General features: G+C 43.4%; 3 protein-coding genes across 8 annotated transcripts in view; 2 read left to right on the top strand and 1 right to left on the bottom strand.

Moving 5' to 3' along the window:
• Positions 1-13,798, bottom strand: part of LOC135298577 (ras association domain-containing protein 6-like) — a 73,403-nt gene extending 59,605 nt beyond the window's left edge. For 3 of the 5 annotated variants that reach the window (XM_064416314.1, XM_064416315.1, XM_064416313.1), the window contains exons 1-2: positions 10,371-13,798; positions 8,151-8,234 (exon numbers count right to left, since the gene is read on the bottom strand). The gene's annotated coding sequence lies outside the window, so the exon portion shown is untranslated. Of the gene's footprint in view, positions 1-8,150; positions 8,235-8,467; positions 8,589-10,370 lie in introns of those variants that run through there. The other 2 variants (XM_064416302.1, XM_064416303.1) reach the window with 2 other exon arrangements.
• Positions 589-3,919, top strand: LOC135299916 (interleukin-8-like). Its single transcript, XM_064419306.1, has 4 exons — positions 589-799; positions 1,588-1,723; positions 2,471-2,554; positions 3,118-3,919. Exons 1-4 carry the CDS (start codon positions 739-741, stop codon positions 3,146-3,148), a joined length of 312 nt encoding a protein of 103 aa, XP_064275376.1. The 5' UTR covers positions 589-738; the 3' UTR covers positions 3,149-3,919.
• Positions 13,799-14,012: 214 nt separating the features above from the next.
• LOC135298578 (alveolar macrophage chemotactic factor-like) lies at positions 14,013-15,893 on the top strand. 2 transcript variants are annotated; one of them, XM_064416317.1, is made up of 4 exons: positions 14,013-14,193; positions 14,316-14,442; positions 14,516-14,599; positions 14,962-15,893. In XM_064416317.1, the coding sequence occupies exons 1-4, from the start codon at positions 14,136-14,138 to the stop codon at positions 14,978-14,980; spliced, it is 288 nt and encodes a 95-aa protein (XP_064272387.1). In that variant the 5' UTR covers positions 14,013-14,135; the 3' UTR covers positions 14,981-15,893. The 2 variants fall into 2 exon arrangements, with proteins under 2 accessions (XP_064272387.1, XP_064272386.1); XM_064416316.1 differs by lacking the exon at positions 14,962-15,893 and having other exon boundaries at positions 14,516-14,801.
• Positions 15,894-19,587: the final 3,694 nt, after the last annotated feature.

Genomic DNA, 19,587 nt, shown 5'->3' with positions numbered 1-19,587 from the left:
TTCAGAATTCAATATCTGCTTCCTGCAGAAAGCTTTGAATATTGCAGCCTTTATTAGCCACAAAGAATTAGTGATGAACTTATTTTGTGCCATGCCCCTTGCACGGAGGAAAAAAAAAACTAAAATGAAAATCTTTTATGTCAAGATAATGCTGAGGTAAAATCATGACCCAATAAGGAACATCTCAGTAATTTCAGCACTGCCTGAATTCCACTCTGGTGGCTTGTATCAAGTAAGCAGAAGCTGTCACCTTAACTGGGAATAAGAAATTCAGTATCTCAAGTATAGATCTGATAAATCTACAAAGAACAGTTATAACCCTGAGGAAAGTAATAATAAGTGACAACATATATGTAACTGAAACCATTTTAAAGTTGTATTATTAAATAAGGATATGCTTTAGAAAAAGCAGAAAATTGACAAGTCTGCCAAAATAATGGGAATGTGTGACTATCATAGACATATTTTAATAAATTAATAGATTGTATTAATCGTATCTGCAGAATAATTCCTCGTCATCTAGGAAGAAGTTTCACAATAGTCATGTGACTCATTTTTACTTCAACTGGGAAATTCCTCTAACGCAATCTCCATGCCAGCAGAGAACAGAGGCTGGGCAAAAAACCGTATATAAGCAGGAATCAACAGTCCTCACACACAGCGGGAATCAACAATCCTTTGGAACTCCAGCTCACAGAACTAGACCTGAACAGGCCAGCAAAAAACTCCTGTCCAACCATGAACAGCAAACTCGTAGCTGTCCTGGCTCTTTTCCTGATCTCAGCAGCTGTGTCTCAAGGTAAGTAAAGCTTCCCAAAGCCCCCTTGGCTGCAGTTTTGCCGAGGCATCAACTGAGATGCTTGTCCTTGCAGGGTAGCTTTCTATTTGTTTCACTAAATTAGGCTCTTTTGAGAGATTTTCAGCACCTCTCTTCAGTCAGAAATTTACCACGTAGACCTCAGACTGAAGAGTTACTGACATCTTGTGGGAAATATGTTAAGGATGCAACTTGCATTTGCTTTGTTTCTGCTTCTGTTGAAGTGCATGTGGCTAGAGACAGGTTCCTCTGTGGCTAGAGACAGATTTTTGTTCTGGAGTGTTCTGATGTTTCTCTCCCTTCCCACACAAATAACAGTTTATCGTGTCATATTTGTTGCTTAGTGACCGTGCCGCCTCAAGGAAGTAACACACAGCTGGAAAGGGAGAGCAAACAATATGAACACAGAAACACGGACAAACCTCCAATTAATGAACAAATCTAGGGCTCTGCCTTCTGCAGACTGGCCACGTTTTTTGATCCAGATATTAAAACAATGCAATTAACCACACTGTGTAGTCAGTATGGTTAGTAACCACAAAATATGTGGGTTAATTTTGAAAAGATTTGGTAATTTAGTTTCCAGTGTACTTGGGCATCAGCTCCTCTGAAACCTAAGTAACTCTCCTCACGACATGAGATTTAGGCAGCTTGGACAAATGCAGTGTTTTAACTGAGAACGTTGTTACCATAGAGTAGCTGTGCTTTATATCTGATACACAGACTGTAAGAGCACCTGTCAAACCCCTGTCTGCCTTTTCTGCTCACAGGCAGGACTCTGGCAAGGATGGGAACCGAGCTGCGGTGCCAGTGCATAGCCACTCATTCCAGGTTCATTCCCCCGAAATCCATTCAAGACGTGAAGCTGACACAGAGCGGCCCCCACTGCAAGAACGTTGAAGTCATGTAAGTAGCTCTGCAAGAGTTTCCCTCCTCTTCCCCTGCACTGCTGCCACTGCTGCTGGGCTTTTAGGCTTCACAAGTACCACAGTCAGCACGCTGACCTCATGCAGCCAGACTTGGCTTTTATTTTGAGAGGGATGGTGTTAAGGGAAATATTCTGTTTTCACCCTCTCTGTGACCTTACGTATTCCTGAACTCACTATTGTTTATCTGTCAGGGGACATGGTAAATATTTCTAGTAGTAGAACGTGAATTTCATGGACTTGCCAGCTCTTAGTACATAAGGTAAAGATGTAGTTTGAATCCTGCATTTATTAGGCAGGCAGACTCAAGGAGAAAAACAAAATTCCAGTAAGCAGATTTAGGGAAACAATGAACCAACCTAACCTGAACAGCACAAAGGCACTAAAATGTTAAAATCCTTATTCTGCTCAAACACCTTTTCACCAGTGGAGACTTGAATCATTGTGTAAGAAAGCTTTAGTAATATAAATACATCCAAAACAAGTATTCATATATAGAGGGAAAGATTTTTGGGAATGCAACTCTGCTTAGAGAGCAGATACAGAGACTCACACAATTCTGGATGGTTCTGGTCTCCTCAGTTGTATAAAGCAAAACAGCCAAATCTTACCTAGAGTAGCTGGGATGAATTTATACTAGCTGATCTAAAAATGCAAGATTACATTCTGTGAGTAAAACAAATCAATGTTGCAGATTCCTGACTTTTCTTTATTCCCTGTTTTGCAGAGCTACTCTGAAGGATGGCAGAGAGGTGTGCTTGGAGCCCACTGCTCCTTGGGTACAGCTGATTGTAAAGGCAATTTTGGCCAGGTAAGTCCCATTACCTCTCTGTCTGGGCAGCTGAGTAGCAAACCTCCCAGAAAAAGCCAGTTTGTAGGATTCCATAGCAATAGTTCCCATTCTTTCTTAATCAGATTTAAACAACAGGGAAGTTTCCTGCTTAATGATAAATTCAGTCTTAGTTTTTCTGGCTGTGCATCAGGGTCCTTGCTCAAGCTGGTATGTCAGTACTAAACCTCTGAGTACCAGCAACTCTCTCTGCAGGGAAGCACAGAAGTGTTTTTCTCCCTTTGAAAAATAAGGATTTTAAAAAGTCATCTTCCCCTTACTTAGTTGCTATTTTTGAGCTAATGAGGTTCTTGCTGTGAGGAGCTGCAGAAGCTCGTGCCGCAGAGGTTTCCCAGCTGGACACCGGGCATGCACACACTGGGATTTCAGCAGTTGCTTTTGAAACATCAACTTTATTCTCCCTGTGCTTCAAGGTAGCACAAAGAATGGGAAAGAGACCCCACGTCCAAAACTGTTTGTGCAATGCTAAGCAGTGGTAACTTGAACCTTCTTTTAAATTATCCTCTTCCTTCCCTTCTTAACAGGGCTCAACAAAATTCTGACTCTCCTCTCTAAGAAGCACCAGGACAGAAAAAATCTGGGAACTGCTTCAGCTCCTCTGCCAAGAGAAATGTTTGGGGAAAGCATCATTCAAGAAATGCACCATCTTCCACATCCCGCATTAGTATTATGATGTTAATTATTGATGGGTTTTTTTATTTATTTATCTATTTATTTAACTGTGTGTATTTAAGGAAGTCTTTTGCTATGGTCAGTGTTGTCCGTGGGACATGCTGCCCACTGTGTGACACTGAAGGAAAAGTGGTTTGCTGAAGGAGATGGAGAACCCTTGGCAGCCACTTTAGCCAAATATATGCAGTGAGGTGCAATGCACCTGCAGCACAGCTTATTCACACTAAGCCTGATAATTTTGCTATTTCACCAGCAAACCGATGAATCCTCCTGCTCCCCTGGAGCGCGCCAGTATGTTGTGTCAACAACAGCTTCCTGCACCACAGTCAGCCTGTGGCCAGACTGTGGACTGTGAACTGTGATGTCTCACTTGAAAAACCTAACCCACAGAATGTGTAACACTCTATTTAGTATTTATGTATTGTGATTTCCATAGTATTTATAAATGTATTTATTGAGCAGTTGCTATGTAAGAAAGCAAAGAGTTATAACTTATTTAATTTCTACCGGATTTTTTGTTCCTGCTATCCGTTTCTGGAGAAATATTCACAATCTCATTACTCTGTACTTGATTGTATGTCTACTTAACAACTCCATCAGCTAATGGAAAAAACAGCATTTTACATACCTAGAGTTTGATTATGAGAGTGTAATTATTCCTAAAAATGTACTATTAAAATTTTTATATATAAAAAAAAAATTGTTATCTGCTTGATCTTTTAAATCTTCATTTGCTTTATTTGAAAATTCCGCTTTATTTTTGCCAGCCTGTTTTCTGGAACTGAAATGGAAATTTTTAAGTCCATGGTGCCATAACTCCCCCTGTTGTGGTAATCTGGCACTCCTGACTAAACCAACACAGACTCTTAGGGTAGGGTAAGTGGCTCACTCTCCTCTCTTCAGGCTGTTCCCAATTCATGGGGACTGGTGGGCTCTATCTAGGGCAAGGCCCCTTCTTTAATTCCATTGAAGATAAAAGAGTTTTACTCCCAGATGCTTAAACACTGCTAAGTGTCCACTTCAGCTTCACAGTTGTAAATCTTTACTACAACAAAAGGACACTATTTAACCATCGAAATGGGAATTTTGACCTTTACTTTGGGTACCCAAAAAGTAAGCACTTGTCCTGGTGTAACAACTGCTTCCTATTCTGATCTCTGAAATGCAGTGTGCTGAACACATGATGTCTGCCTCTCTTAAAAACCTTCCAGAAAAAAAACAGGGAATAAGAGAAAAAGGGCATAAGTTTAAAGACTATTGTTTTTAACTGCAGTATAACTGTTCATTTGAGGAATGCACACTCTTATTTCACTTTTATCTACAATCTAGATAGTAATAAAACAGCATAGGGATTTTTGCTGGGTAACTTTGTGGTCATAAAATAAGACAGCTGTCTCTGGCTTGTTTTTTCTTGAAGACGCTTCTTAGTAAGATTCATGCTGGTCCTCTCCCTCACCATGTTATTTTGGCATCAGCTAGAAGAGTTCTGCCGCTTTAAACAACGTGCCCTGTGGCGCTCCAGCCATCAGGCCATGCAGAAGCCACAAGGAGAAGTGCACACTATGGAAACATGCAGAGCGTGCAGTCAGTGTCTGTGTGCACGTCTGTGTAACGCAGCAGGCAGCTGGCCAGCAGGTGATTAAGGGTCAGGACTCTTGCACCACAGTGAAAGGATGGGCCCTGAGATTTCACTGCAGCTAACTACGTGCTCTTGTCCATCTCCTCCTTTTCCCAATTTCATGAAAGTTTCTGCTCCCCTCGGTCACTTCATTTAGCATCTAAACTGTCTTTCTACAAGACTGTCAGAAGACCATTCCACTTCACAGCTGCCGTGTGCATTCACCACCTCCCTTTCATTGCAGTGCCTTCTGCATAATAAAATGCAGCAGAGGGGTTTACACATCCCTTCTGTCCTCCGCTATTCTCTTGGCCCCTTACTTCACCTTCCCTTCAAACCACTTTTATTTCCTTCTTGCACCGACAGGCTCATTTGGGGGCAAAAGAAGTGACAACTATTGTAGGAATGTAAGAGAGTGCCCCCTAATGACAGAGTGGCAAGCTAGCCTTTGTCCCCCAAAAAAGGAAAGAAGCCCAGAAGTTTCTCCCAACGATCAGGTGAAAAGCCACCTTGTAGGACCCCAGAGACTTCACTAAAACCTTGGGGTCACCTAATTGGATAGAAGCCAAAAAGTCCCGCCTGGCCCATAAGGTAGAAAAAGAGGAAGACAAAAGAACTAAACTGCTTTTGTGAAGGTGTTTCTACCAGGGGCAAACCACTGTACCTGGCTCGGATTTTTCTGTTTGTTGTTTTGCCTTTTATTAAACCTTTTTGTTTCTAACACTGCAGCAGAAGCCATCCTGCTCATTATTTTCCTCCAAAGGTAATAGCTAAGCTATCCTTGGGTGTATTAGGTTCCCTTTTGAAGGCTCATAAAACCCTGGCCCGACAAAATAGAACCTAATAAACTATCAACTGACCAAGCCATGACCTCCTGTGATTTCCCTATCCTCAAACTCCCCTTCCCATGCCTGGTTGCTGGAGTTCCGCTCTTGTATTGAGGACTGCAATTTGTCCCCTCGAGTGTCTGTGGTTGCTGTCCTTGCAATAACAAAAGTATATTTCTCTCTAATGTATAAACACTGCAAACTATAGAGGAAGTCACGGGTAGAAATACTGGAAAGTCCCTGAAAAATACTTCCAGCTCTTCCTTAGAAGTACAGGGAATGCAAACATGAGTTTCTCGGCCTCAATTTCTCTGTCTGTGCTGGATATTGGCTAACATAAACATAATGTTGGCTAACATAAACATCCTGGTTTTGTGTTAGGTGACAAACGCATGATCCATGCTCTACTTGCTTTTGATTACAGACTGCTTCCCATTCTAAAGTGATTGCTTTGCTTATGCTCTTATCACATAAAAAGGGGAAATTCCATTTTTCCCAGGAAAATTATGTCTAGGATGAATTTTATATTGCAGATTTGTTTCAAGCATTTATTCTTGTTTATAACAAGATATCGTAAGCAACTCTACAGGAAGAAGATCCCTTGGAAATTGAACAAACTGCCACGGAAACTTTGGGGTCAGAAAATAGGCAATTTTTTTCTGTGTTCACAGGTGAAACAACAAATTTGCCACCTATAGAAATAACCCTGAGATCTCTGCTGTTCAAAACTGTCATGAAAATTGACTTTCATAGTACCTGCAGTTAAATTACTTCTAGTAACAACCATAGGTGTCAGTGAGTGCAAAGACTACTTCACAATTCCTGTGGAATTCTGGAGAGGGAGATTCTGTGGAAGAATCTGGAAGGCTATAGGTATAACAAGGCTCACTGATACTGCTTCCTCTGCCCTTTCATGAAACAGGCAGCAGTGTGACGTCTCTACAACATTCTGTGGGCAGATTTCAACATAACTATGCTGAATAACTTGTCATCACTAAAAAATATCATTTATTTTAACAAGCATCAATGTCTGATACACACAAATATCTTATTCCATGGAAGTTCAAATTAATGAAGAACGTAATCAAATTTTTTTTGAAAGAAAAGGGTTGCACTAAGTTTCCCAGAACCTGTCTCCACAGATTCAGCCAAGAACACTAGGAGAAAAGTGAAGTAAGGCTGCACCACCCAAGGTGCACATTGGCATCTCCAGTATCAGTCTGTTGACTTCTCCTATTCCTTACTAGAGGACAGGTGAACTGGGGAAATTCTAATCTTTTTATCTTTTGCAGAGAACTTTTTCATACATAGACATGCTATAAAAATCTATTGAAATAAGACATTAGGAAAGTGGCTTGAGAGCATAGTTGGACTCAGTTAATCAACTTACCTCCAAAGGAACCTTCAGTTTTTGAGAAGGAGAGTTAAGCAGCTTTTCTGATTCAGTTAAATACAAAAATAATTTTTAAGCACTGAAGTAACATTCTTGCTGCACTCCTAAGATTCACAATTTCTAGCTTTTTCCTTGAAATAATTTTCCAGAATGATGAAAACTTCATAGCTCATAAGAGAAGCAAATGAATAAGTCCACTCTCTTAGCCTGATTCTTTTATTAAAGACATATATAACATGTTTGCACCAAAATAAGGAGACTTCCAAAACACTAACAATTCTTCTTTTCCTCTTCTGTTTTCAAGGTTACGCTTTGTACAAGTTTGCAAGCATCAAAATCAGCTGTTGTGCTAAAGCCAAAGTGCCAATAAAATTGCAAAAGCTTGAAACACCATTTCTGTGTGAAGTGTGTCTAAAGCATCAGTGGCAGATTTCATGAAGAGTGAGACAGGAGATGTGAATAAGAGCATGGACCACACGGGCTTCTTTTTTACTTGATGCAGAACTTCTTGAAGGAACAAGAATGAGTGAGAATGTGTGTGGGGGCAAAAGCACCGGCAGAGATGAAACAATTACAGTGCAGTTAAAAGGCAAGGTTTCCAACTGAAAGCCAGTAGCTATTCACAGGTACTCAGAAAAGCACACCCGCCTGCCATAGCAGCAGACACTCATAAGAAACAGATGAGTGACTCCTGTTCTCCCTTTGGTCAGGCTTTTGCAAAAGTAAAAAGTAAAGGAGGAACAAGATATACTAAGCCCAGAAAAGGACCAAAGAGCAGTACTTGAAACACCCCCTGCCGTCTATTGCTCTTTCTGAAGAGTTTGTCCATGCAGGTGTCAGACCTTTGTGTGAAAGGAAGTTAGTCACTCAATACAAACAGTGACGAGCAAGTGACTTCTCAAAAAACCTGGCTCTTTGAAAGTTTTGTGTTTGATTATCAATAACCAATAAAGGAATGCGCTGCCACCCAGCTGGTTCATTGCTGAGCCAGACATTGCCAGCAGCAGACCAATAATCAAGCCAATAAATCTAGGTTTGCTGACTTACTGCATCCCTGTAGTCAAAAATGCCACCAGCTCCTCATTTTCTGCTTTCTTCTCTCTTTGGTACTTCACCTCTGACAGCAAAGCCCTGCAAAAGAGAAGCAATTGACGTAAGCACTGCTCACCCTGAGCACAGTCTCAACGAGAAGAGCCAAAGAAAACAGGCTCTGTTGTAGCTGGTTCGTGTGGAGCACTGCAGCTTCACCCACTCCTTGCTAACACCACGGAAAACCCAAGTGGTTTTTGCATACACAAATCTTTCACCAAAGTCAGCAGGAGACTCAGCTGAGGAAGGAACATGGCAAAGAGACGTCAATCTACCTGCACACACCTGACCTCTTGGCAGGCCAGATGCTGGAGTTGTTTCTGTGTTGAAAAGTTCTCACAGTACTATTCCTGCTTGGAGGAAAGGATGAGGGAGAGCATGCAATGTCTTCTGATACTAAAATGACTGTTTAAAGAAGAAGAAGAAGAAGAAGAAGAAAATTCATGAAAAGTAACCTGTAGGGTTTGTTTCAAATGGTGTGTTCCAGGAATACAAGCCAGGGCCATCCAGATGGAAAGCCTGCTGGTGGAACAGCGCTCCCCTAGAAAAAGGAGGATTTGAACAAACCAAAGAACCTCATTAGAAAGCAATGATTTTGTCAAATTCAAGCGCCAAGTGCAAAGTTCATCTAAATTAAACTAATCTTAGCTCACAGCAAAACAATATTTGGAGCTAAGCAAAATTATTCTTTTCAGTCAATGTTCTGATCAATTTAATTTTATGGGGACTTTCACTCTTTGTAAGAAAACCAAAGGTAAAAAGGCTGAATTTCAATTAAATCAAATGCTGCTTTTTTCAGTAGCCTGTTTTCCATGGAATGCTCCTAGCTTGCTTACTCTCCTGTCACCTCAGTTTACTCCTGACAGCAGCACTCACTAGCAATTTCAATTTCTTAGTTCTTAAGAAAGAAAAAATGCTTTGCTCATGTTTGTTGCTACAGCTTTTAGCAACAAAGTCCTGTACCCTGCATGTATTGAAGCAATATGGAGTCACACTATCTGGAAATTTAAAACAAGGAAGGGAAAAAGGAAAGAAATATAGATAATGGGGAAGAAAACCATTGACAGTAAACTCAGCGGTGATCACATTTACCAAAAACATTATCAGTGTGTTTCCTCCAAAGCCTCCTTCTCTAAACACCTCCCTATAACAAGCTGAAAGGATACACGTCCCTCTTGCTGCTGTGTAGGCTGTTTTGGATAATTCAGTGACAAGTAAGCAAATTCATTGGTATTATTTTTCCTTCCTTCCAACAAATAGCAGCCATTCGTTGTTGCCAGGGACAATCCAATTAGTTTTACCACAGAGTCCAAGTACACTGGAGACTGAACCTTCACACGGCACCCAAAGGGCTGTAAGAAAGTGCTCCCTGAGATGGCAGCTTCGGTGTCTCCTAGGGTGTAAGTCAAGTATGACTTCTTCATTTTTCCTTCATTGCAAAACAAGGAATGAAAGTAACAGGATTGAAGTCTGGGTGTCATGAGAGAAGACTTCAAAGATTTTGTGATGATTCCAATGAGTGTTCCTATTTTCTTGAGGTCAGATGTCTCGTGTCACTGTTTTCCCAAGTGATGCACTCACTTTAACCAAAAGACCACAACTATTCAAAGCACACTCCCAAAAATTACTTAGTTCCACTGAGTCTGAAAATTGCCTTAAGCCATGTTGGGGGAATGTTGATTTTGGGGCCTTGGATTGGGGTTTTTTTGGGTGAATAGTTCCTTTTTTAAGAGACTCGTATTTTCCTTACTTCTAACTATCTGCAGATGGAACAAACTTTTATGCATTTATTTCCAAACAGCTCATTTCCAAGATGACAGAAATCTTTGTTACAAAGTTCACACACATCCAAGGACAAAAGCCTGCAGCAATGTGTAGGATGAAGAGCATTTTTTCTCCTGCTGGTAAAGCCAAGAGGAGCTCTTTCTGCTTTTCAGAAGCTGTGATGACCTCAAAGGCTTATCAACCAAACAACTATGTGGGGGTGGAAGGAGTCACACAGTTGTAACCTTTGTCCAGGATCCTGCCTGCCACTAAAAAGCCAGATTCTTTCTCCTCAGCAGAGGTAAGAACAAATTGCTTAAGCAGTTGGGCTCCAAACTCAAAATAAAGCCCCTCCTGTTCTTATATGTTCAGTGTAGAATACTGGAACCAGTGAGTCCACCACCAGCCACGCACTTTTTGGGAATTGTTGTGTGTCCAGGAGTCCCACTCAGTAAGGTGACAGCGAAACCACAGTCTCTGTAGTCCCATCAAACATCTCAGAAAAGGTCAGCTGGCACCTGAAACCGAAAACCAGAGAAGTGATGGCCAAACACACATATTTCAGAGACAACAGGTTCTATTTGCCAAGGTAATGCCTGAGTAATACAAACACATTCCTTTCAGCTATCCACAGTGTGTGTGTTTTCATGCTCTGATTCCCAGAAGTGGGCACGGGTGAAGGAACTGTAATTCTGGGGAAGGGAAACAAAAAACCTAAGGGCTCCTGAATGTTAAAGTTCAATGAAGATCCAGGAAGGCGGGTGGGAAGATAATGAGCATCATTTGCTATAGATAATTATTTTAAATGTGAATTTTCACATCTCAAAAGGTGTTACAGAAATGAGCACACAAAAACGTGTGGCGTGTGCCACGATGCAGCTGGCAAAATGGAGTTGGGATTCTCCATGACACAAGGTGAACAACAGGACGCTTCAATCTATCACATCTTCTGGTATTATTTTCAAGGGCATATGGACTGGAGAAATTTCAAAACTTAAGAAACACACAGGGAAATTGAAGGAAATAAAGCATCTGATAGATATAAAACTTACCTTGCACAAAACTGTAGCTTGAAATTTGGTTTCAGACTCCAGCAAATATGTTTGTACTTCATGACAGAGCTGGATCCACAGGAGGAATCATAGGTGCTAGGGAGCAGCACCCCATCATAACCAAGGAATACTATGAAGCATACTGGTATAGCTGACATGATGAAGATAAGAGGATATCAGCAGTCCATACCCTGACTTTAGTCAGTACTAGGTAGCAGTGACTCGACATTTTACAGATCAGAACATAAATCGTTCCTAATCAAAACCCTGGAGGAAATAAGACTGCTCCTTCAGAGACTGGCCATGTTAAATGGTTTCAAGGCCATGATGAAAGTTCACCTTTACACCTGTATCTGGGACACATCCTCCAAAGTAATTCTCGTGCACTTAGGAGAAGTCCTCACTTGTTGAAGTGAGACATCTCTTGTTTAATTGTCTTGTACTCTCCTGGGCCTGCTGCCAATGAATGGCTCCCACTACAGGTGCCAAGCCAAATAAATACCTGCTGTGGAAAGGCACACAGCCAAAGTCTGAAACAAAGCAGCCAAATCACTTCCTGCATGTAATGAATTAAGGACTGGATAATGGGAAGGCAATTGAGCCATGAGGTTTATTCTCTTTATGTACTTACTCAGGGCCTGCCTGAGCTGGGACTGGTTTCTGTGTCCCAGTAACCCCAAGACCCAGGCTAAGGACACTGAGAGATTGCACGGAATCACATAATCCCGACCTATCTTCACACAGCAGCTTCTGCTAAAGAGCTGGGTGGCTTGAACGGGACCTTCAGTGAGGCAAATACAAACCTTGTGGTGAGTCTGCCCCAGCTACACTGACACCACCACTCACAGTAACTAATTTAAACTTAATTCAAGATTACCTTCAAGGTCCCCTTCCAATCCAAGCCATTTCATGATTCTATCTGTTCCACCTGCACTCAGTGCATGGAAAATTATGCATAATGAAAGAGATAGGGCAGCAGGCAAGGAAAAACTAAGCTCTCTGCTCCCTATCTTTTCTGTACTTGATAAAGGAATTTTGCCAAAGGTGCTGAAAGGAGACAGGGCAAAGGGTACAATTGAAGAGAGTTCCTCCACAACTCAGCCTTGCTGCTGCTGTCATCTGGACTGAAGAGACCTTGCTCACATTCCCACAGAAGGTAGCTAGAAGCAATCTAAATTCTGCAGGTACAATGCCTTGCTTAGGCAGATGGTCTTGCATGTTGCAATAGTCCCAAAGACACCCATTTCCCTTGTTCCAGGCCTGTTTGTGCAAGCCCTGACTCAGAGGACCAGGCTCTGCACCATCTGCTGCACCACAGCATGTCCATGAGCTGACGGCTGCTCCTCTTGGCACATGGCTCTGAGGAAGAGCTGGCTGCAGAGTTTCACACATTGCTGCTGCTTGTCTAAAAACAGCCTCACACTCCAGACCCCAGGAGACATCTGGAATTTCCTCAGCAGTAACCACTGTGGAATGAGTCTGATGGGTCAGTTCTTGTGAGCAGTCATGTAAGCATAAAGCCAAGTTCTGTCACGTAAGCTGTCCTTACTCATGTGTACTGTCCAAGAGCAATGTGTAATCTGACTGCGCACGAGTGACAATGAGTGATCTGCCCTGCACATCCACTCCGAGCGGGATCTGCCAACGATAATTGCACTGTCCCGAAGCAGATTATGCACTGTCCTACCTGCTTGTTGCCTCAGTTTGCTGCAGCTGGGCAAATCCTTCTTCCTGCAAAGAACATAGCACTTCCTCAGTACAACCATATGGGAAACGTGCAGTCCAAGGCTTGTGTGGCTATAACCTGGAGAGAATGGTGATTCCACCTCCATGATCTCAAGGGATCTCAAGGGATCTCAGTGAAGGTTTCTAATTAGTGGCTGCTCCTAAGCTGACCATGTAGCTTCCTTTTAAGACCAAGCTAAAAGCTAGATGCTTCCAAGGATGTTGTTACCAAGCTGTATCTGGAAAAGGGTCCAAATTAGTCATTAGATATTTCCTGATAACATGGGGCAATCACCATGTGCTTGTGATATATAATCTTCCTGCAGGGCTGATCTCCTGAGGGACTAAGCCAGCAGCTGTATGAAACAGCTGAGCTGTAGATGATGGAGCCCAGGAATGAGAGTCCTTAATCTCCTCAATCCCTTTTTAGGACTGCTTTACATGCTGTATCTTATCCTTTTCGGGTCCTGACTCAGTTTTGTTCTCAGATAGTACATCTAATCTAAGGCAGTCAGGCAGATGGGGCGAGACACACGGCAGCCTGACCCTGGAACAAATTGATTTGCCGAACCCCACTCATGTTCACAAAAGTCTGTGGAAGAAAACAGATTGGCTACAAAAAAACCGTACCAAACCAACCAAAAACTAAGATCAATAAAGTGCAATATTATATGTCGTACTAAAACTTATTATAAAAGAAAGTGTGCTGACCATAACTGATCTAAACCTATGTGTAAATAAAATTTAGAAAACCTGCATCTCATTTTCATTAAAAGCTCATAGAAAACTGCTATTTTGCTTCTTTATAACTGAACTTAGCAAAATGCCTTGACATGAATGAAGAAAAAGAATGACCTATGTGTGCAGAGGAGTGGAACAGAAGGCTTTCAGCAGTGGAGTGTAGGTAGGGAAACCTGAGAGCCTCCTAGTCGCAGGAAAAAAAGATTTCTGGTTTTCAAAAGCTAGGTGAATAAATGGGGTGCTCAGGGGAGCAATGCCCACAGAATAAGTGTGCGTGGTTGCACACGGTTCGGCAGCAAGGCAAACTCCAGAACCCAAATTCTCCTTTGGCTCAGCAGCCTGCACCCTGAAAGCTAACGGAGAGCTCCCACAAAAAGCCGCCGTTCCTTTTGGAGAATGGGGTCCCAGCAGACGCTGGGCGGTTCTCGGGACGGTGCAGTGCGACGCTTCCCTCGCTCCCAAACCTGAAGGAGCCGCTGTGCCGGGAGCGGCCGCTCTTCTCTCTCCGCCTTCCTCCTTTTGCGGCACACACCCACCGTGGAAATGGGCACTGCCCCCGGCTCCACTCCGGGAAATTCCCCGGCAGCTGCCGGCCGGGAATAAAAGCACGGGAGCGTAAGGGGGGAGCCTCGTCGGCTCCTGCACCCTCTCAGCACCAGCCATGAATCCGCACCTCCGCCTCCTCCTCCTCCTCCTGGCCGCCGCCGCTCTATGCCAGGGTAAGCGGCCGAGCAGGGGCTACCCATCCGTCCGCGGCCGTGCCCCGGCAGGGTGCGCGGGGGCTCGGGGGGTTTCGGGGGACCCCGGAGCAGAGGCTCAGAGGGCTCCTCCCGCCTGCCAGGTGCGCCGCTGGCCGGCGAGCTGCGCTGCCGCTGCGTGCGGACCGTGTCCGAGGTGATCCCGCCGCGGCGCCTGGCCCGCCTGGAGTTCCTGGCCGAGGGGCCGCACTGCGCCGTGCCCGAGGTCATGTAAGTGCCCGGCCCGCCGAACCGGCCCCGGCCCAACCGGCCCCGGCCTCACCCCTCCCTGTCTCGCCCGCAGAGCCACGACGAAGCAGGGACAGATGATCTGCCTGGACCCCGTCGCACCCTGGGTCAAGCTCCTGGTCACCAGAATTCTCCGCAGGTACCTGCCGGGCCAGCTGTCGCCAGCGCCTGGGGCCAAACTTGCCTTTTGGAGGGGCTTAAAGCCAAGAGTAACGAGAGCCACATTCTGTTACTGATTCCTGTAGGGAAATCTGGTTAGTTACACCAAAAATGTGTCCAGAAAGTGGCTTCTTTGTTGGGGAAGAGACGACCCAGAAGGTTGTCAGGGAGAGTATCCACAGCAAATGCCTGATTAGTTGTAAATCTAGCCACAGTACATTCCATCATCACCATCAGGCATCTTTTCCACACCTCCTATGGGATTTATTATCTGGTCTATGCAAGAAAACTTGTGGAAAAATTTCCTGTCTGGCTTTACAATTTGAATTCTGCCTATTGCAGCTCACCCAACAAGCTCTGAGTGAGGAAAGTCGCACCTTGGAATGAAGTAACCTGTTTGCCACAAGATCCCAGGAAACAGATGCTATGAGGACACAATAGCTCACCTCTCTAGTTTTGATGGGTTTGTAGATCAGATGCTCTATGTTTCGTTCCCTCTCCTCTTTGTTACTCCTAATCCTATGCGTGGTTTCATTGACTGAGATAAAGTGATTGAATCCATTTGATAAGACAGTGGAAGCTTTGGTGGGCACCTCTCAGCAACCTTCTCAGAGCCTGCTCCACCTTTGTGCCAAACACTATTTGCCAATAAGCTCCTTCTTGCCAAACACTATTTGCCAATAAGCTTCTATAAAACAGCATCAATACCTGAAAAGAAGCTGGGCCCACAGTGAAGATAATTTTGCAGATGTCTGCAGAGCATGTGACAGGAGAGGTTTGAATGCATTGGGCGTAATCCTTCCATCAGGAATAACAAGAGTGCTGGCTGGCACTTAACATTTCAGTGCCTGTCCAGGATTACATGGGAATAAAACCTGGTTCAGGCAAGAATGTTTTGCTGAATCTCTTTTTCCTACTCCAATCCTCCAGTCTTTAACTCACAATGTACTGTCTAATGATATCACAAATTTTGCCCCTGAAGCATTTTTGCCCCTATTCAATACTTAGAAGGGTTTAATAATTTCTATGAAATTGTGGGGGTTTGTGCTGTGACTGGTTTGGTTTTTAACCAGATAATGTAGAGGTTGGTTAGTTGGTTTGTTTTTAAATGAGTTTACGTGACAATATTTGGTATTTATGCACAAGTTCTAAAGGAACAGTAAATGTTCTGGAGAGACTTAGACATTTTATGTCTTCTTGTATGACATAATGTCATAACTCATAAAGAATAAGTAATTTTCATTTTTCTGCTTTGGAAAATTGTATGTAAAGAGGTGGATTTCTCATGATAATGTAATGAAATATACAATACAATAAACACGTTTTCCTGTTGAAAAACATCCCGGGTTTTTGTGAATCCCATGTTAAATGGGGCTGTGTACCTGTGTCAGCTGGGCTGGTGGGATGCAGGGAAGCAGAAACCTCTGGGATTCCTGGATGTACTCAGGCATTCCTGGACACACCTGCAGATCAGTTCCCTCTGAAGTGTCAGGGGAAACGCCACGCAAACTTGTTTCTATATTCAGAGGCACGTTACTCAAACCCTCTGATGTGAAGCTGATCTGAGCTGCTGATATGAAGAGACATTAATCCCAGGATGGATCTATTGAACCCAGGCACACCCCTGCAGTCTGCAGGAATTTCTATTCTTTCTGTTCTTCCTCGCACCTTGACGCGGGCTGTGTTTAAAGTTAAGTGGGAACGAGTAACAGTGTTTGCTATGGCAAGAAACAGCAAAAGTTGGCAATGGTAAATTTGTTTCCAGAAGAAAGGTGGTGTGGGTCCCAGCGGTAGCAAGGATCTCTGGCACTTCTGAAAGCCAAGAATCCCCTCGTCTGCATTCCTGCAAATTTCTAGGACAAACAATCTCTTCTGTCTACTAGGCACACAGCACTTGTTTAGTGACAGACAAATCTACTGAAATGAAATGAAATCCACATGAAATCCAACAAAACCTTACCTGAAAGCACACCCACATCCTGGCCTTGCTGACATGGGGAAGTCATGAGTGTTCTCTGGTGACACCTGAGGAAAGCTGGCTCATCCCCAGAGACAGACAAATGAAGGCAATATGGAAATCTGTCTCCTTTACACACCCATGGGTAGAGAGCATGAAATGTTCTTCCATTTCCTTGTGAATCTCCTTGCACATTTTTTTCCTTGTAAAAAAAAAATCTGTGATCTTTTTCCCTGCCCTTTAAAGGTGACCTGAGACTGTTGCTCCCTCTTCAGAACCTCGAGAAAGTCCTTCCTGCTCTGGCCACCTCTCAACAAACCCCAGTGTGTCTGCACACATAATGGCTTTTCCCTGGGAATGGTGTCTGTCTGAAATGACCACATTACCCTGTTGCACCATGTTTGTCTCAGGAAAAGACCAGAGAGAGCTACACGCAGATTCACTTTACCAGAGCAGCAGATATTTGCAAAATCCCAAGGCAGATTTTTCATTTACCCTGCTTAGCACATACCAAAGACCGTGACTAAAACACTGGCAATAACCAGATTCTTTCAAAAGCTGAAAAGTATAATTTACCAGCAGGAATAGATGCCTATTTAAAATGCTCTTTTTGAAAACCATGGCTCAGTAAAAACTTCTACAGTTCTTCCCTTCTGCTCTATGTCATATGTTTTTGTTCAGATGCAAGTTAATCGACTAAAACAGCAATGGAAATATCTTGTGCAACTCTGGATTTTTGCCTCCTGCCCAGTTTTCAGCAGGAAAGTACATTGCCCAAGAAAAAATGTTAGTAAAACAGGACACATCAAAAGTTTTTAAAGTCCCCATGGGGCTCAGGAGTTGTTATCATTGGTTCTTTGAAGTTCTCAAGACACTAAGCATGAATCAAGTTCATCTTCACAGCACCCTAAGAGATTCACCTAAGTGCCTGTAGATAAGTCAAATGTACAAAGTCACAGTAAGCCAATCATTACAACTTAAAACTACATTTAACACTTGAAATTATTTGGGGTTTTTTGTATGTTTTTTTGGTTGATTTTTTTCTTTTGTTTGTTTGTTTCTCCCCTGAAATTGAAAAGAGAGTTTGATTTCCATGTAAAGTTCCAGCTTTGAGTACATAGCATATTTTGTGGTATTTTGTAATGAACTTGATCAACTGAAAACGTTTATAAAATATTTGCAGGAATGACTAGGAAATTGCTTCGTTCTCCTTATCTGCAGACTGTGGAACCAAATGCTTTCATGGAGAAAATAAACACACTTACTCTGCAAGGGTCCTCAAAAACTACGACTGTCACCATCTGAATAACATGTCAGTTGTTTGTAAAGACCTCTCTAGGAAGGCAGGAAAAGTCCTTGAAAAATATATTCCATTTAAGATCAAAAATAGAGGAACACCTGCTTCTGCAAAAACCCAGCCAAACACCTTGCTCCGTGGACCTGAGCTCACTATCCTCTTCCATATAGAAAGAGTACAATCAGAAGCTCTCACCCACCAAGAGAGCAACAATTATTATAGAGTTTGGGGGCTTTCACCACTGCTATTTGATTCATGTGGCTGACTACATTGCAAGTGAAGGCGCTACAGTTAAAGGGGTTTCCAGAGAAATACAAAGCAGGTTCTTATGCCCTCTGCAGAAACGGCTTGGCACGAAAAAGAAACAGCATTCAGGTTTTCTCAAAGCTCCCCTACGAACTGCAGAGATTTACCTTAAGGAGGAGCTTCTCCCGCCCTCAGCTCCGCCCGTCCCTCAGCCCCGCCGCCGCCTGCGCTCCCCGTCTGTCCCCAGGCGACGCCGCTTCCACCCGTGGGGTCCGACCGCCATGGCTGCGGCCCCCACAGCGCTCTCCTCCGCCTGCTCCGCGCTGCTGCTCCCGGCCTGGGCGCCGCCGAGGGGCTGCCGAGCCCTCGCCTTCCTCCCGGCGCCCCGGCCCGGCTGCAGCGCCCCTCGCAGCGCCGCCGGGTACGCGGCGTGCATCGCGGGGTTTTGCCCCTCGCTCCTTCCTCCTCAGCCTCCTCGCTCCCCTCACGCCGCGGCGGGAAGCGCGAGGCGGGCAAAAAGGGCGGGAAGCGCCTGAGGGGACGGCGGGGAGCGTTCCGCCGCTGCTTGGCGGGGCACCCAACGCGGCACAAAGGTTCTGGTGCTGCTTTTAGAAAACACACAAGTTCAGCAAGGGAAAGGTAGGGACTTGGGAATTTCAGACACAAACTTTCTGCTGTTAAAAAGAAAAAGAAAAAAAAAAAAAAAAAAAAAAAAAAAAACCCCAAAAAGCGAATCCGATTCGGAAAGTCGGGAACTCTGCAGCTGCGGGACATTAGTGCTACAGTGTGTCTAATTGCCCACGAAGAATATGGTAACATTGTGAAGATACAGAAGGGAATAACCACTAATACGTGCATAACTCTTTGGAGTCTATACAATTTTCAAGAGGCTTTGGAAAAATAGACACACTTTCAATAAAGAAAATGCCACCATCTTAGAGAGGCTTATATAGGTAACATCGGCAATGCAACATCTTTGCTTAACTTTTGATATGAAAAGCACATTGAAAATTGTGACATGGCATAAAATTTCTGGGCCTTTTTTAATTATGTGACTGACACGGAGTGAAGTTAGTTTCTGGGATTGTCTATCAATGAGTGTTATCCCAAATCTTTAAATCATCTGGTGAGTAGATCTATCAAAAGTCAGGTGAAGAACGGCTTGGCAAGTGACCAGAGGATGCACATAACAGGTATGGTCAACTTCAGTGTGGGTTTGATTTGTTTTAAATTCATAAAAACATCTTTTTTAGAATTTTTTTTTATTTCCCCTTTAATAGAATAAGCTTTAAGGTAAGATCCACAGGAAAATCCCCTTATCACACATAATTTGTAATGTGCGGTTAGACGACACACTAGAATTCTTGAAAAGATCTGTAATTCTTAATGATTCTTTTAGAATAGTCTTTTAGAATATTCGGCCACTATTCTTTTTAGAATAACCCAAGAGACAAGTTAAACCAAATTA

This window comes from Passer domesticus, chromosome 4 (genome assembly GCF_036417665.1).
Source record: "Passer domesticus isolate bPasDom1 chromosome 4, bPasDom1.hap1, whole genome shotgun sequence".
Classification (NCBI taxonomy): Eukaryota; Metazoa; Chordata; class Aves; order Passeriformes; family Passeridae; genus Passer; species Passer domesticus.
Note: the sequence above shows the minus strand (reverse complement) of the source record. Positions and strands in the feature narration are given on the sequence as shown.

What these genes read in the sequence shown, in the direction of transcription:
- LOC135299916 (XM_064419306.1), top strand. Translation starts at nt 739, where the DNA reads ATGAACAGCAAACTCGTAGCTGTCCTGGCTCTTTTCCTGATCTCAGCA. An exon ending in CTCAGCAGCTGTGTCTCAAG is followed by an intron (nt 800 to 1,587) that starts GTAAGTAAAGCT and finishes TTCTGCTCACAG; the next exon opens with GCAGGACTCTGGCAAGGATG. An exon ending in GTAAAGGCAATTTTGGCCAG is followed by an intron (nt 2,555 to 3,117) that starts GTAAGTCCCATT and finishes CCTTCTTAACAG; the next exon opens with GGCTCAACAAAATTCTGACT.
- LOC135298578 (XM_064416316.1), top strand. Translation starts at nt 14,136, where the DNA reads ATGAATCCGCACCTCCGCCTCCTCCTCCTCCTCCTGGCCGCCGCCGCT. An exon ending in CGCCGCCGCTCTATGCCAGG is followed by an intron (nt 14,194 to 14,315) that starts GTAAGCGGCCGA and finishes CCCGCCTGCCAG; the next exon opens with GTGCGCCGCTGGCCGGCGAG. An exon ending in TGCGCCGTGCCCGAGGTCAT is followed by an intron (nt 14,443 to 14,515) that starts GTAAGTGCCCGG and finishes TCTCGCCCGCAG; the next exon opens with AGCCACGACGAAGCAGGGAC.